Consider the following 14,461-nt stretch of genomic DNA (forward strand, 5'->3'; position numbering starts at 1 on the left):
AGATAAGTGAATGGAGGTTCAGGGATATTAAGTCTGGTATCCAGGGTTGCAGAGCTAGGAAGCTGGGACTGATATTTGAACCCAAGAAATAAGATTCTAAAGTCTGTGTTCGGAGCTGCTATGCAGGACTGGAAACCCTTCATGGTAAGGAAGAAAGCTATAATACAGCACTGTATCTAACAGTTTTCAAGAATTAGATTTCTGAATTCAAAAGGATAAAAAGTTATAGACTTAATTCTGGTATAAGCATACAAAAATTACATTTATGATTACATTTATGTATGACATGATTATATCTGTATGTTATATATGATTACATCTATATTATATATTTTAATCTCTCTATGTGTGTATAAGTGTGTGTACATATATGTGTGTGTGTACGTATACGTCTGTGTCTGTATATATATTTGTTTATAAATTGTCTCCACAATCTACAAGGGGCTTGTGGCCACTTCAGTCTTCTAATGGTGTGGTTGCAATTGTTTAAGCTATAGCAACCATCTATATCATTTTCCTGCATTGCCACCAACCATCTCAGAGAGGGAATATCCTTTCGGACAGAGCTTTCCCTAGGTGTATCAAAGAGAGAGCCCAGAAAAATTCCTAGAAATATTATGGAAATTACTCTTCCTCTCTCAGACACAGTGAGAACAATTGTGATTCTATTAATAAGCTGCGTGGTTACTACCCATCAATGACTTGACAAGTGTGATAGTTTCAAATTTTTTAGCATAACTTCTACAATAATAAGTAAAACCTGGCAAGTAGAAACTATAGCTGATATCATTTTAAAATACAGAAACCACTGCATTGTAATTAATTGCTATTCCAGTAAATCTAACACAGTTATATTTGTGTGGATAAACATTTATGTACACATGCATTTATCTTACATATACATGAACTTTTATCATATAGAAAACATGGCAAATTACATATGGCAAAATTTGATTTCTCTAGAATGGTGTTTGGATTAGCACAATTTTTAAATAATTGAAAGTTAATTAAGTTGTGAAACTTTAAAATTGGGGCCATTGTGATAGTAAAAATATATACATTTTATGAAGTGTTAAGTGCTCTAAAGTGTTAGTGATGATAAATAAAGTCCCAGGGCTTCCTTTGAATACCTGCACTCTCAGGGATGGGGATGTTTCTGAAAATACTAGCTTGAAGGACAGGGTAAGGGGCTGGGGAAGGCCCAGAGATATGTTGCTAAAATGCTGTGTGACCTTTAACAAATTATTCACCATCTCTGAACCTTAGTTTCCTCATCTGTGACATGGGAGAGATTTGGAATAGATGACATCTAAAGCTTTTCCTTCACTAAGATTATGGACTCTGAAGATACTCAGATGACTTAAGCCATTTTTTCTAAGATTGTGTTCTAAGTCATGGCAAAATGGACATCCTAAATAAAAAAAAATTATTTTTGGCATCAGGAGATGATAGATTCCAGGAAGCAGCCCTGCCCCAACACTCCCAATGTCTTCAGAGCATTCTGACATTTGTAAGCATCTATGACCTACTGTTTCCTTCATGTTTAATATAACACTAACACTTTTATTTATAAAAGCTATGGCTCTTTTTGGCAAATAATGTTAGGGATCCTCGGAAGTAACCAACAAATGAAAATAAACAACATTTTAGAACATGCACTTTTTTTTTCCTCGCTGTTGATTTTTTTCCCTGTGATTTCAACATTACTAATAAACTGAGTAGCAACAGAGAGACCATTTTTATAGAACTTTAAAAAATAATATAAATAAAACAAATGGAATTAAAACTGTTGTGCCCTACCTGCTGAATGTAGCTTTAAAAAAAAAATAAGAATACAATGCTACCCTAAACAACGACCCATATTCCAGTTTAGCTGGTTTAAAAGTTTAATTGCAAAGATCAGCTCAGACTATTAGGCTTATAATTAGAGATGGTCTCATAGAGAATGAGAAAGTATTCTAGATCCAGAGCATTGCTTACTACAACATGGGCATGCATTTTTAATGAACCACTTGCTGAGTACCTCTGGGGAGAGAATTATGCTTACTGCTACATTAAAAGTAATGAGAAAAATAGAAGTAAAATACAGTGTCTTAAATATTAAATGACAAAAAAAGTTAAAAGAACATCAGTGGGCATATTTTATTCCTTTCTGGATATGTATGTGAATTCTATTAATGCAAAAAAAAAAAAAAAAGGTTGGATTTTGTGGGGGACGTCAGATTTTCACAAAACAATAAAGAATAAAAAGGTGGCCTAGAAAGCACAGGCCCATGCATATACAGGCCTAAATTAACCATAGAACATTTACTGAGACTTCACCCAAGTACCTCTTCTTACCCCCATAACCACCTCTACCACACTCGGCTAGTTTAGGAAGGGACCTGGTGGCTTGTTTGTTACCTGAGGACTTTCAGGGGACAAAGACCTTGAACTCCTCATGGAAACAATTGAACAAGAATCCTCCAGGAAAATAGTCATCGACATTGCTTGAGCCTTTGTATGTTTTAGGCACCAAATCTGATGCTCTACACACATACTTTCATGACTGACCTGCCCTTTGGAGATGGTTCTCTTGTGGTCCCCATTTTAGAGATGAGGACACAGGTCTAAAGAGGGTCGGTCTCTTATAGAGTTCATAACTATATAACAGAACACTTCCGTGTACCCTGGAAGTCATGAGAAGGGGCAGGAAAGACTGGACTTATCCGCAGCTCACACCATTCTTCATATATTAGGTGTCTTGGTATAGACTTGGTATAGAACAAGGTAGCTTGGTTCCTTGGCCTTTGTGTTTCGAGCTGGGTTGAAACTACACATCTGTATGAGGCTCAGCTGTAGTTCTAAGTGGTGAGCGACCTAGTCCTTGAGGTGGGGAGGGGGGTGGGCAGGGTGATGCTAAACAGACGCCACACCAGAGAGAGGCTGTGACGTGACCAGACCCGCGTGCATTCACATCGGCCGCCAAGTTTCTGGTTTGGTCACCTCTCCTGCACATTTTAATCTGGAGACAATTACAGTCCATTCTGAGAAGGGATAAAGGGGATTAGCATCAGTGAGGTCAGCTCAGACAGTGTCTCTTTGTGCCTGGGCCCCGGACCTCGATCAACTGCTCTCTGCCAGGTGACAAGCAGGTACCCTCGGGCACATACTTCAGCAAGCTGGAAAAAGAGGGGAAGCGAGTCTTGGGGCTCTTTTATCTTGAGAGATTACTGAAGTTGGTGCTGTGCCAGTTGGATGAGGTTTTATTAATTGGCGGCATCCCCCAATTTTCTTGAAAAAGAGGGAAAGAATATCATCAATGCCTCCAGCATCCACATAAGGCTGACATCATTTTGCATTTAGTGCTTATGAGGTGCTTCACAGGTATTGACACTCACACCTTGCAACCACATTACGGGTTATGACCACATTTTCCAGATAGGGAGGCTGGAGCTCAGAAAGGTGATCACTGGCCCAAGGCCAAACAGCTTGTACGCAGAGGAGTCGGGGATCTAAGCCCCACAGTCCCTTCACTGGGTAGCCTCTACCAGTTGCTGTGGTCTTAGTAATGATGCTCCCAGACACCTTTGATGGTAGAGGAAAGACTTCATTTAGCTGCAGGTGAGGACCTCCTGGTTTACGAAGGCTGGCAGACATCAGAAGAGGTCATCAGGATAATTCTAACATCTTTTCCCCCGACTGTCTGCTGCCGGGGGTTGGTTTAGGAGCAGCTGCAGTCTGTTCTGAAAGCAGGAGGGTGGCCTACTGACAGCCAGCCATCCTGGCTTGTGATTACAGGATTCTGTTTCCCTACTTGGGGATGCAAACGCAGGCTCCTGGGTCACAAAGGGAGTGCTCAGATTTCTGGTGTGAGGGCTTCCCTTTGAAGTTAGTTACTGTTTTCTGTGTTTCTGTTACAAGTTTGGAGAGATGTTGAGATAAGCAAAAATAAGCCCATTAGGACAATAAGCTTGATGGGGTGTCCCCAAATATATTTTTAAAAGATGGATAAGAAATATTTGCCAAACTCAACAAAAAATGTCTACCTCTAGAAACAAGTTAGAAATGCTTGAAGGGAATTTTTCTTTCTTTTCCAACAGCTTGTGAAGACGTGGAGATACAAGGTCTCCAAGATGCTGCTTGCTCTGCTCTAATAATATTCCTTTTTTGGAGATAGGGCCGGCATTTGACAAGTGACCCAGTGGCTTCTACTAGATGTAACAGGTAGTCTGAGAGACCCTTTGCTCCATCTCTGTTTCCCTAGAGGTGACAAGCCCTAGAATTGAGGCCCGTTAGGGCAGAGAGCCTCAGGGACTATTACAGATCAAGGGGACCTTGAGCATGACCTAGTACATCTCTCACCTTTAGGATAAGGAGACTGAGGCACAGGAAGATGGCTTTTTAAGATCCCTCATCCGTTGTTGGCAGGAGTCAAGCCCAGGTTTAAGTGACTGAAGACACTTTTCACTGTCTCCAACTCCTAGAAGACAGCGTGCCCCTTCTTTGAGGGGATTTTGATAGTACCTTGCCTGATGACATTTGTTAAAAAATATAGCTGTACATGTTTTCAGGGATGAGGAGCCCTGTGAGGATGAAAGGATATGGGGGGACTTGGGGGTTCACACATAGCAAGTGAACAACAGGCTTCTCATAATTGTAGAATTATGGAAAGAGGGTGACCTGGTACTCAAGCATTGCCTAAAAAAGTCTTCCAAGTTAGCAGTTAAAGAATCAAAGTCCTCTGGCAACACTTTCTAATATAAATACACATGCATATTCATTAAGATGCCGCTTGGGCTTTTCGGAAGGCACCTACCTCACTGTTGGCGCTTTCGACAAACGACCCCCCGAACATGGCAGCCATCCACTTGCAGCTACAGATCAGCAGCGGTTTGTGGGCACTGATGGCTCCATCGTCCAGCTTAAATGTCACATCTGCCCAAGGATGGAGGAAGCACAAGCCTGTGAGCCAGCCTTGCCAGGGGTTCCATCCATATCCATCTGCCCAGTCTCTCCTCTCTTTTCCATACCCTTAACCACTGATGCGGTGTCCACCCCCACCTTGGGCACCAATTCTCTCCATGTCCTCCAAGGATATAAGGAGTAAGCATTTAAAATTATACATAAGGTCACAACACAAATACTGTGAACCATAAAGTAACATAAAGGAGAAGAATATTCTTTTCTTATTTAGAAAAGTTTCAACATGGAGAACAGTAGAAAGAATAATAAAACAGTAACTGGTTTATCACACGCTTAATTTTTTCATGTTTGCCTTAGCTATATAAAATGTGTGTAGATATTTTTTAATAGCATACTTCAAGAAAAGTTATGACCAACATAGACAGCATATTAAAAAGCAGAGACATTACTTTGCCAACAAAGGGCCGTCTAGTCAAAGCTATGATTTTTTCAGTAGTCACATACGGATGTGAGAGTTGGACCATAAAGAAAGCTGAGCGCCGAAGAACTGATGCTTTGGAACTGTGGTGTTGGATAAGACTTTTGGGAGTCCCTTGGAGAGCAAGGAGATCCAACCAGTCCATCCTAAAGGAAATCAGTCCTGAATATTCATCGGAAGGACTGATGCTGAAGCTGAAACTCCAATACTTGGCCACCTGATGCGAAGAACTGACTCACTGGAAAAGACCCTGATTCTGGGAAAGACTGAAGGTGGGAGAAGAAGGGGATGACAGAGGATGAGATGGTTGGATGGCATCACTGACTCAATGGACATGGGTTTGAGTAAACTCCGGGAGTTGGTGATGGACAGGGAGGCCTGGTGTGCTGAGGTTCATGGGATCACAAAGAGTTGGACATGACTGAGCGACTGAACTGAATGCACTCCTAACTACTTTGCCAAGAATTTTCTAAAAATAAGATTCTCCTAGATAACCATACCATTATAACTCTTAAGAAAATCAGCAATAATTCTTTAATATCATCCATTATCTAGTTCATGTCCAATTTTTTCTAATTACCCCCAACTGTATTTTATAGTTTTTTTTTTTTTTTTTTTTAATAAAAAGAATCCAGTTGAGGCTCCCACTCTGTGTTTGGTTACAAATCCTCTCTAGTAAGGAAAAGGAGATTTCATCAATTTCACTTAAGGTCCATTGTTTCATTTACTGCAGGTAAATCTTTGTAACATTTCTTTTCATTAACTTTCAAGACTCTCTCTCTACCATGATCGTCAATGTTTGGAGTAAATATTACTCAAAGTTTTAAAATTAATTAATAGATTCAGTGACCAGTTATTAAATGCATATTTCTATGGCAGGAATTATGAAAGATGAAAACAAAAACAGAAATATCTATATAATAATGGAAGTCAAGAAGTCAAATTTTTACAATGAAACATACACAGAGAGGACAATTACAGAACAAAAATAGCACAAGCCTATGAGATAGCATAAGCATGGACCAGTCACTCATCTTAGATACAAGTTATCAGGATGCTTGGGCAACCCTTGGCGCAGTTATCAAAGACAACAAAGGGACAAAAAACATCCAGACAAGCAGGGCACAGGATGGTGAGAACCCAAAGGAGAAGGGAGAGAAACTGATGAGGCTTTCCAGATGGGACCCTTTCCAGAGGGTCACCAAAATGGCCTCAAGGCTTTCAGCGACCCTGGGATCAAAGGCTGCTGATTTTTGTCATGGGTGCATGCTAAATGGTGAGTAGAAAATATCAGGGAAGGAATCCTGAAGGGCAACTATGAGTACTGAGCTGACTGGCTCAGGCTCAGGGGTAGCTTGACCTACCTTTGAGAAGCACTATGACACCATGGGGCTCTAGGAGGTAGCTTGCATTCAAATCCTGGCTCCACCACTGACTGCTGGTATAAACCATAGGCCAGCTACCTAACCTCCCTGCCCCTCAGTTTCCCCATCTGCAAAATGGAGATCATCATATTTTACCTTTAAGTGTGATGAGAATGAAATAGGCGAATACATATACTTTAGGTACATCGGGAGAAAAGTACTTGCACGAGTCAGCGATCGTTATCTCCCCCTCCTCATGTCTGGCTAATGTTTGATAAAACACAACCAAAGGTCCTGATGGCTTTGCCAATGGACCCGCTCACCTGAGAATGTCCCCTTGCTGAGACACTCTTTTATCCTATTGGCTTTCCGGACATGAAACGCTTTCGTAATCTCCTGGTTCATGAAGGCTTCCTTGTTCATGATGTTTTCCACCATCATCCGCAAATCAAACATCTCCAGGACCTCTGCGATCTGAGCCAGGCCCACCAGATCTTTTTCCTTTTCATCCAGTTGCCCCGTGTAGAGAAACTGGAGCAGGGTCCGGAAAGGGCCTGGCTGGACGGACGCGTCCATCCTGACCACGGTCACGGGGCCCAGCCGCTTTGAGACGGGGTTGACCTGCATCTCCTTGTGCATGCCGATGAACCCCTTGCTCCAGCCCGACAGGGTCTGTGTCTCTGCCACCAGGTCCTCGGCGTCCAGCCCCAGGGTCTCCTGTTGGGACAGGTTCTGGCTCGAGGGGGTCCACTGATCAGCCTGAGGCGTCCTTGGGGTGCCCTCTTCCCTTTCCTCATCTGGGTCAAGACTCTGTGCCCACTCCTGGGAATCCCTGCTTTGCTTCTCTCTCTCACAAGCTCCTTCACTCCAGTGGGGGGTTTCTTCACATTCCATTAAAAAAAGATCATAAAACTTGGAAGAGGAGGTAGCGAGGTAAATTCGGTGTGCAAAGATCTGCTCCTGGTCCTGGAGGATGAAGAGGACGTCAGCACACAGAGGATTGTCCAGTAAACAGGCAGCTTCGTTCGTCCCCGTGGAGGGACATTCTGGAACTTTGATGACCGGTGGGGGGGCTTTTGGAGGTAGGAATGGTGCCTGAAGTAAAGGTTTCTGGACTTTCTTCAGGTGGGATTTCCAGAACTGCAAGTGCCGTCGCGAAATGAGCGCCGCTCGGATTGCGTTGTCAAACACGTCTTTGATGCCAAACTGGTCAAACACACTTGTTTCATAGTAGGGTATACCCAGTTCCTTTGCAACCTCTCGGCCTTTTTCTGGGGGCAGAATATCCCCTCTCTTTATGGGCCTGAAATAGAATATTTTTAACATTAGAATCCGTCTTATTTCAGGAAAAAAATAGTAATCAGGGCCTATCTAAGCACCTATTTTAAATCCTATTCAGACTTTTTTTACTAGACTCTTGAAAAATCTATGACCAACCTCAAATCTTTGAAATATAAAGGACTTATGACGGCAGGGGAAAAAATGCTTTCAGTAGTAACAACAATAACTCAAGCATCACCCATTTCACTAGCTGTTTGTTCCTGGGTACGTTACTTAACGTTTTTCTCAGTTTTCCCATCTGTAAAATGGGAAGAATAACAGTAAGTACTTGCATCTTAAAGGATGACTGAAAGGTTTAAATGAGATAATTAGCCCAGCATAGTACCTATTCCACAGTGAGTGCTTGATCAGTGTTAGCTGATAACCATCATTATTGCCACAATCAGCATTATTTTCATCATTTTCCCCTTATGCTTACATTTTGCTTTATAACTTAAAAAGGAATCCATGTTCATTTTCTCACTTGGGCCTCCTAGTATCCCTATGGATGCTGTTTTCGTTCTGTATCCTGAAGAAACAGGCAGAAAGTTTAAAGGTCCTTTCCACTTGGGAAATGTCTTAAGGTCACATTTTAAAGTCACTGAGAGCGCTTTACTCAGCAGTCAGAGTCCAGAACTCCCTAGTTCTAGGCTAAATGATCCATGTCCAACAGCTCACCTAAGTCTCCTCTATTAGTTTTGTGAACCTTCTTTCATATCTCACCCTTTCTCTTCCCCTCTTCAATCAGGCGATCATCTTTTGCCTGGATTAGTACATTAGGCTCTTAACTCATCTTTCTTCAGAATTTTTCCACATTTTAGCTCATAGCATTCACTGTTACACAAAAATTCCTTATGTACTACAAGTATGACTTAGCTGCAATTCTTTAAAAAAAAATTTTCCTCTGGTTCCATAGAGCCCAGGGAATAAAGTCTAAACCCTTTAGACTGGCACACAAGGCCCATTTACAGTCTAATCAGCCCCCAAGAAGCCAAGCTTCTGGAATCATTATTGGCAGGCAGAACAGTGCTGTAATTACGGTATAACCATGATCAAGACACAGATGAATTCCAGAACGCAGGCAAGATAGGATCTGTCATTACATTGTTCACAAACACATACTTGATTCTGAGATGCACTCTTAGGAGATGATCTTCCTTAATAAAATATCTGGTGTACAGGACCAAGGGTGATGTTTGTGTAACAGGGACAGGTCTTAGGAGAAATAAGGTAATACTGGATAGAATTTGGATTTGAGGCTCTAGATGGAAATGAGGGAAAACTGCACAGAGTTGCAGAGGTGGAAGTAAAGAAGGGTTAACTTCAAGCTTTGCTCCTATGGGCTTTTGGTGGATTACTAATTGATGAATCTCTTTAAGACTTAGCTCAGATACCACGTCCTTCATGAAACCTCAGAATTGTCTATGGAAAGGACTGTGCCCTGGAGCTCTCTGTAACTCTCCTTCAGGCCTCCACACATGCAGGGTGTGAGGCCTAAGTATCCTAACCTTTGACACAGAAAGTTCTGAGGCCCGGGGCTAGTCTCTCATTTGCCAGGAGGCCTCTTTCCCTCTGCGTGGCTTATAATATGCAGTTCCTAGTCCATGTATTTAAGAATAGAAGGAACATGAAATGTTTTCAGGACATTTATCCAAGATGTAACTAGAACATCAGAAATTATCTTGACAAAGTACCATTTGCTTTTGCTGTGAGAGCATAAAAACTTATGTCTGTATAAAATTTTATAATAAGCTTATTAAGGCAAAGTACCTACTACCTGGAAGGAAGGCAGTAATATCAACATTTTGGGAAAACCTATGTTTACCAGCAAAAAACAGAGTTAAGAATAAAACACATATACAATTATTTTTTAAACGAATATTGAAGGAGTACATGTTTTAAAAAAATTCATTCCTCCCAAGATTGGTATCCACATTTTATATAGATGGAAACAAATCCTTCTTCAAGCTGTATTTTAAATGTGTGACACTCAAACTAACACCACCAGAGAGCCATTTAAAAAGCAGTATTGTTTTTAACCATAGGTCTATGTAATCTTTAAAAACTGGACACGGCCACCTCAGGAATGAAATACTCTAAGAAGTTGGATGGAGGAAGATGAGAAGGTTAAAAATACTTGGATATGAGTATTTGCATGAACTTGATGTTCATGGGGCCAAGAATCATAGATGATGGCTCTGAATTTCACTTCAGTTCAGTTCAGTCACTCAGTTGTGTCCGATTCTTTGCGACCCCATGGACTCAGCACACCAGGCTTCCCTCTCTGTCACAAACTCCCGGAGCTTACTCAAACTCATGTCCATTGAGTCGGTGATGCCATCCAACCATCTCATCCTCTGTCTTCCCCTTCTCCTCCCACCTTCAATCTTTCCCAGCATCAGGGTCTTTTCAAATGAATCAGCTCTTTGCATCAGGTGGCCAAAGTATTGGAGTTTCAGCTTCAGCATCAGTCCTTCCAGTGTATATTCAGGACTGATCTCCTTTAGGATGGACTGGCTGGATCTCCTTGCAGTCCAAGGGACTCTCAAGAGTCTTCTCCAACACCACAGTTCAAAAGCATCAATTCTTCCGCACTCAGCTTTCTGTATAGTCCAACTCTCACATCCATACATGACTATCCAGACATGAATTTCACCTACTTTTATTATAAATCTTAATTTCCAGAAAGACATTATTATGAGTAACTAACAGTTTAACACTTTACCAAGTTCAAAGTGCTTACTTACTTTTTTTGCGCTACTTGCCAATATGCAGGATCTTAGTTCCCCAACCAGGAATCAAACCAGCCCCCCTTGCATTGGGAGCTGAGTCTTGACCACTGGACTACCAGGGAAGGCCCCAAAGCACTTTTATACACCCTATCATAATTAGAGAACTCACTTCAAGCTCTGGCCAACCATTTTACAAAAATGGGTTCCTGACTAAGAGGTGATGGTGAAAGGAACATTGGGGTACACGTGTCTTTTAGAATTGTGGTTTTCCCAGAGTATATGCCCAAGGGGGATTTCTGGGTCAGATGATTTATTCCTACTTTTTAAAGGAATCTCCATACTGTTTTCTGTAATGGCTTTGTCAGTTTACATTCCCACCAACAGTGCAGGTGGGTTCCCTTTTCTTCACATCCTCTCCAGCATTTATTGTTTATAGATTTTTTTTTTTTTGGATGACCATTCTGACTGGTGTGAGGTGATACCTCATTGTAGTTTTGATTTGCATTTCTCAAATAATGAGCAATATTGAGCATCTTTTCATGTGTTTATTGGCCACCTGTATGTGTTCTTTCATTTGTATGTAGGTGAGGAAGCAACAGTTAGAACTGGACATGGAACAACAGACTGGTTCCAAATAGGAAAAGGAGTACGTTAAGGCTGTATATTGTCACCTTGCTTATTTAACTTCTATGCAGAGTACATCATGAGAAACGCTGGGCTAGATGAAGCACAAGCTGGAATCAAGATTGCTGGGAGAAATATCAATAACCTCAGATATGCAGATCATATCATCATTATGGCAGAAAGTGAAGCAGAACTAAAGAGCCTCTTGATGAAAGTGAAAGAGGAGAGTGGAAAAGTTGGCTTAAAACTCAACATTCAGAAAAGTAAGATCATGGCAAATAGATGGGGAAACAGTGTCAGACTTTATTTTTTTGGACTCCAAAATCACTGCAGATGGTGACTGCAGCCATGAAATTAAAAGACACTTACTCCTTGGAAGGAAAGTTATGACCAACCTAGACAGCATATTAAAAAGCAGAGACATTACTTTGCCAACAAAGGTCTGTTTAGTCAAAGCTATGGTTTTTCCAGTGGTCATGTATGGATGTGAGAGTTGGACTATACAGAAAGCTGAGTGCAGAAGAATTGATGCTTTTGAACTGTGGTGTTGGAGAAGACTCTTGAGAGTCCCTTGGACTGCAAGGAGATCCAACCAGTCCATCCTAAAGGAAATCAGTCCTGAATATTCATTGGAAGGACTGATGCTGAAGCTGAAACTGTAATATTTTGGCCACCTGATACAAAAAGCTGATTCATTTGAAAAGACTCTGATGCTGGGAAAGATTGAAGGTGGGAGGAGAAGGGGATGACAGGGGATGAGATGGTTGGATGGTATCACCGACTCAATGGTCATGAGCTTGGGTAAACTGGGAGTTGGTGATAGACAGGGAGGCCTGGTGTGCTGCAGTTCATGGGGTCACAGAGTTTGACACGACTGAGAGACTGAACTGAAGTGATGTGTTCTTTGGAGAAATGTCTGTTTATTATGTCTTCTGCCCATGTTTTGATTGGGTTATTTGTTTTGCTGATATTGAGTTGTATGAACTGCTGATAGATTTTGGAGATTAACCCTTTGTCAGTTGCTTTATTTGCAGCCAGGACATGAAAACAACCTAGATGTCTATCTCCATATGAATGGATAAAGAAGTTGGTGTATATCTAAACAATGGAATATTACTCAGCCATAAAAGGAACATATTTGAGTCAGTTGTAGTGAGGTAGATAACCCTGGAGCCTCTTATACAGAGTGAATTAAGTCAGAAAGAGAAAAACAAGTATTGTATAGTAATGCGTACGTATATGGAACCTATAAAATTAGTACTGAGGAACCTAGTAGAGAACAGACTTTTGGACACAGCCGGAGAATGTGAAGGCAGGATGAATTGAGAAAGTAGCACTGACATATATACACTATCATGTGTAAAATAGATAATGGGAAGTTGCTAAATAACACAGGAAGCCCAGCCTGGCACTCGGTGATGACCTAGAGGGGTGGGATGTGGGAAGGGGAGGGAGGATCAGGAGGGAAGGAATAAACACACACACACACACACACACACGATTCATTTGTGTTGCTGTATGGCAGAAACCAACACAAAACTGTAAAGCAATTTTCCAACAATTAAAAAATATATAAAAATTTTTTTAAAAGAAGTAATGGTGAACACGAGAGGGGTCAGGATATATCTCTTCCTCATGATTAACAAGCTAACTTAAAGTATTCAGACTGATTGATGGGATCTTGGAGCCACTAAAGAACAGAACCCAAGGCTACAAAGACATCTGCTACCTCTAAATTTTAATTTAACTGGCACACTGAGTCCCTTGGCTTACCTTGCTAAAGGGCGTCTGGCTCTATTAACAGCTTCAAGATCAGCATAGCGGAGATCTAGCTGGCAGCCAACTAGAACAACAGGTGTGCGAGGGCAAAAGTGCTTGATTTCTTGATACCACATGGTTTTCACATGATTTAGGGAATTGGGATTAGCGATCGAAAAACAGAGGACCACAACATCGGACCTAGAAGGAAATCACAAAAGAAGCTGTATTGCTTTTTCACTTTTATTTTCTCTTTTATCATCAGGATTCCTCCCCTTCCCCATCCATCGAATGCCATATCATTTCACAATTAAAAAAAAAGACCAGATATTAAAATACATCTCGGAGTCATGCAAACAGCCCATTAAGCCCCCACATTCCAGCACCCACACAGCCTGAGTTCATGTCCATGTTGCACTGCAGGAGGCCTAGGCACTGAAAAGTTCTGGATGAAGTTATTTCACAGGATAGATGGTTACCCAAACTGGACTCAGTCCTGGAACCACCACATGCTGAACTATTTCTGTTCATCACAAGAAATAGTTTCAAGATAAAAGAAAATAATAAAAACTACCATTTACCAGTGTAAACAGAAAGGTGATGATGACTCAATGAAATAAAGCGAACAGTTTAAACATTGCAGAAAATGTAACAGGTATTTGCTGTACAGGGTCGGCAAATACACAGAAGGATTTCTGCCCTTCTTCACCCTCAAGCACAAATGTAGAGAGCGCAACCACTTAATCTGTTTCTGAAAAGAAAAAGTCCTGAATTTGCAGGAATTTCCACTTTTTGCTAGGTATAAGGTAAGAAGGTAGTATTTAACAAAAAACTAGCCAGAGTTAGATGGATGGCTAATAAGATGAGAAAATGTTGGAAGCAGATTTATCAAATGTTATATATGACATATAGCAGGTATATGGAAAAAGGAACATTGTTTTGTAGTCAGTTGTGACATAAATCTTCCATGTTTTATATAATAACTTACCATTCTAGAAGCCAAAGAACTGTTTTACAGAACAGTTGTTCAATTATGGTGTTTGATAGATAACTGCTAGAAGGTATCTTTAATAAGAATTATAAACCATCTTTCTAGGTTAAGATATGCAGAATGATGACATTGAAAACATGGAGGCAGAAAAATATAAAGGATAGAAAAAGTTATACCCAAGGATTCAAGACTGTTTTGCAGTTATATTCAGAAATAAACTTACAACTTTATTAGATGTTAATTTATTGCCTTTATTATTTATGTAATGAGAAGAATGAAGTTGATGAAT

The 14,461-nt window shown here is 40.9% G+C and overlaps 1 protein-coding gene across 9 annotated transcripts in view; it reads right to left on the reverse strand.

Moving 5' to 3' along the window:
* The window catches only part of RHOBTB1 (Rho related BTB domain containing 1), a 141,815-nt gene that overhangs the window by 9,553 nt on the left and 117,801 nt on the right, over positions 1 to 14,461 (reverse strand). For all 9 annotated transcript variants that reach the window (XM_027530980.1, XM_027530979.1, XM_027530978.1 and 6 more), the window contains 3 exons: positions 13,197 to 13,382; positions 7,071 to 8,050; positions 4,799 to 4,917 (listed from right to left, as the gene is read on the reverse strand). In XM_027530980.1, the coding sequence (XP_027386781.1) occupies positions 4,799 to 4,917; positions 7,071 to 8,050; positions 13,197 to 13,382 (1,285 nt within the window). The remainder of the gene's footprint in view (positions 1 to 4,798; positions 4,918 to 7,070; positions 8,051 to 13,196; positions 13,383 to 14,461) is intronic.

This window comes from Bos indicus x Bos taurus, chromosome 28 (genome assembly GCF_003369695.1).
Source record: "Bos indicus x Bos taurus breed Angus x Brahman F1 hybrid chromosome 28, Bos_hybrid_MaternalHap_v2.0, whole genome shotgun sequence".
NCBI classification, from domain to species: Eukaryota; Metazoa; Chordata; class Mammalia; order Artiodactyla; family Bovidae; genus Bos; species Bos indicus x Bos taurus.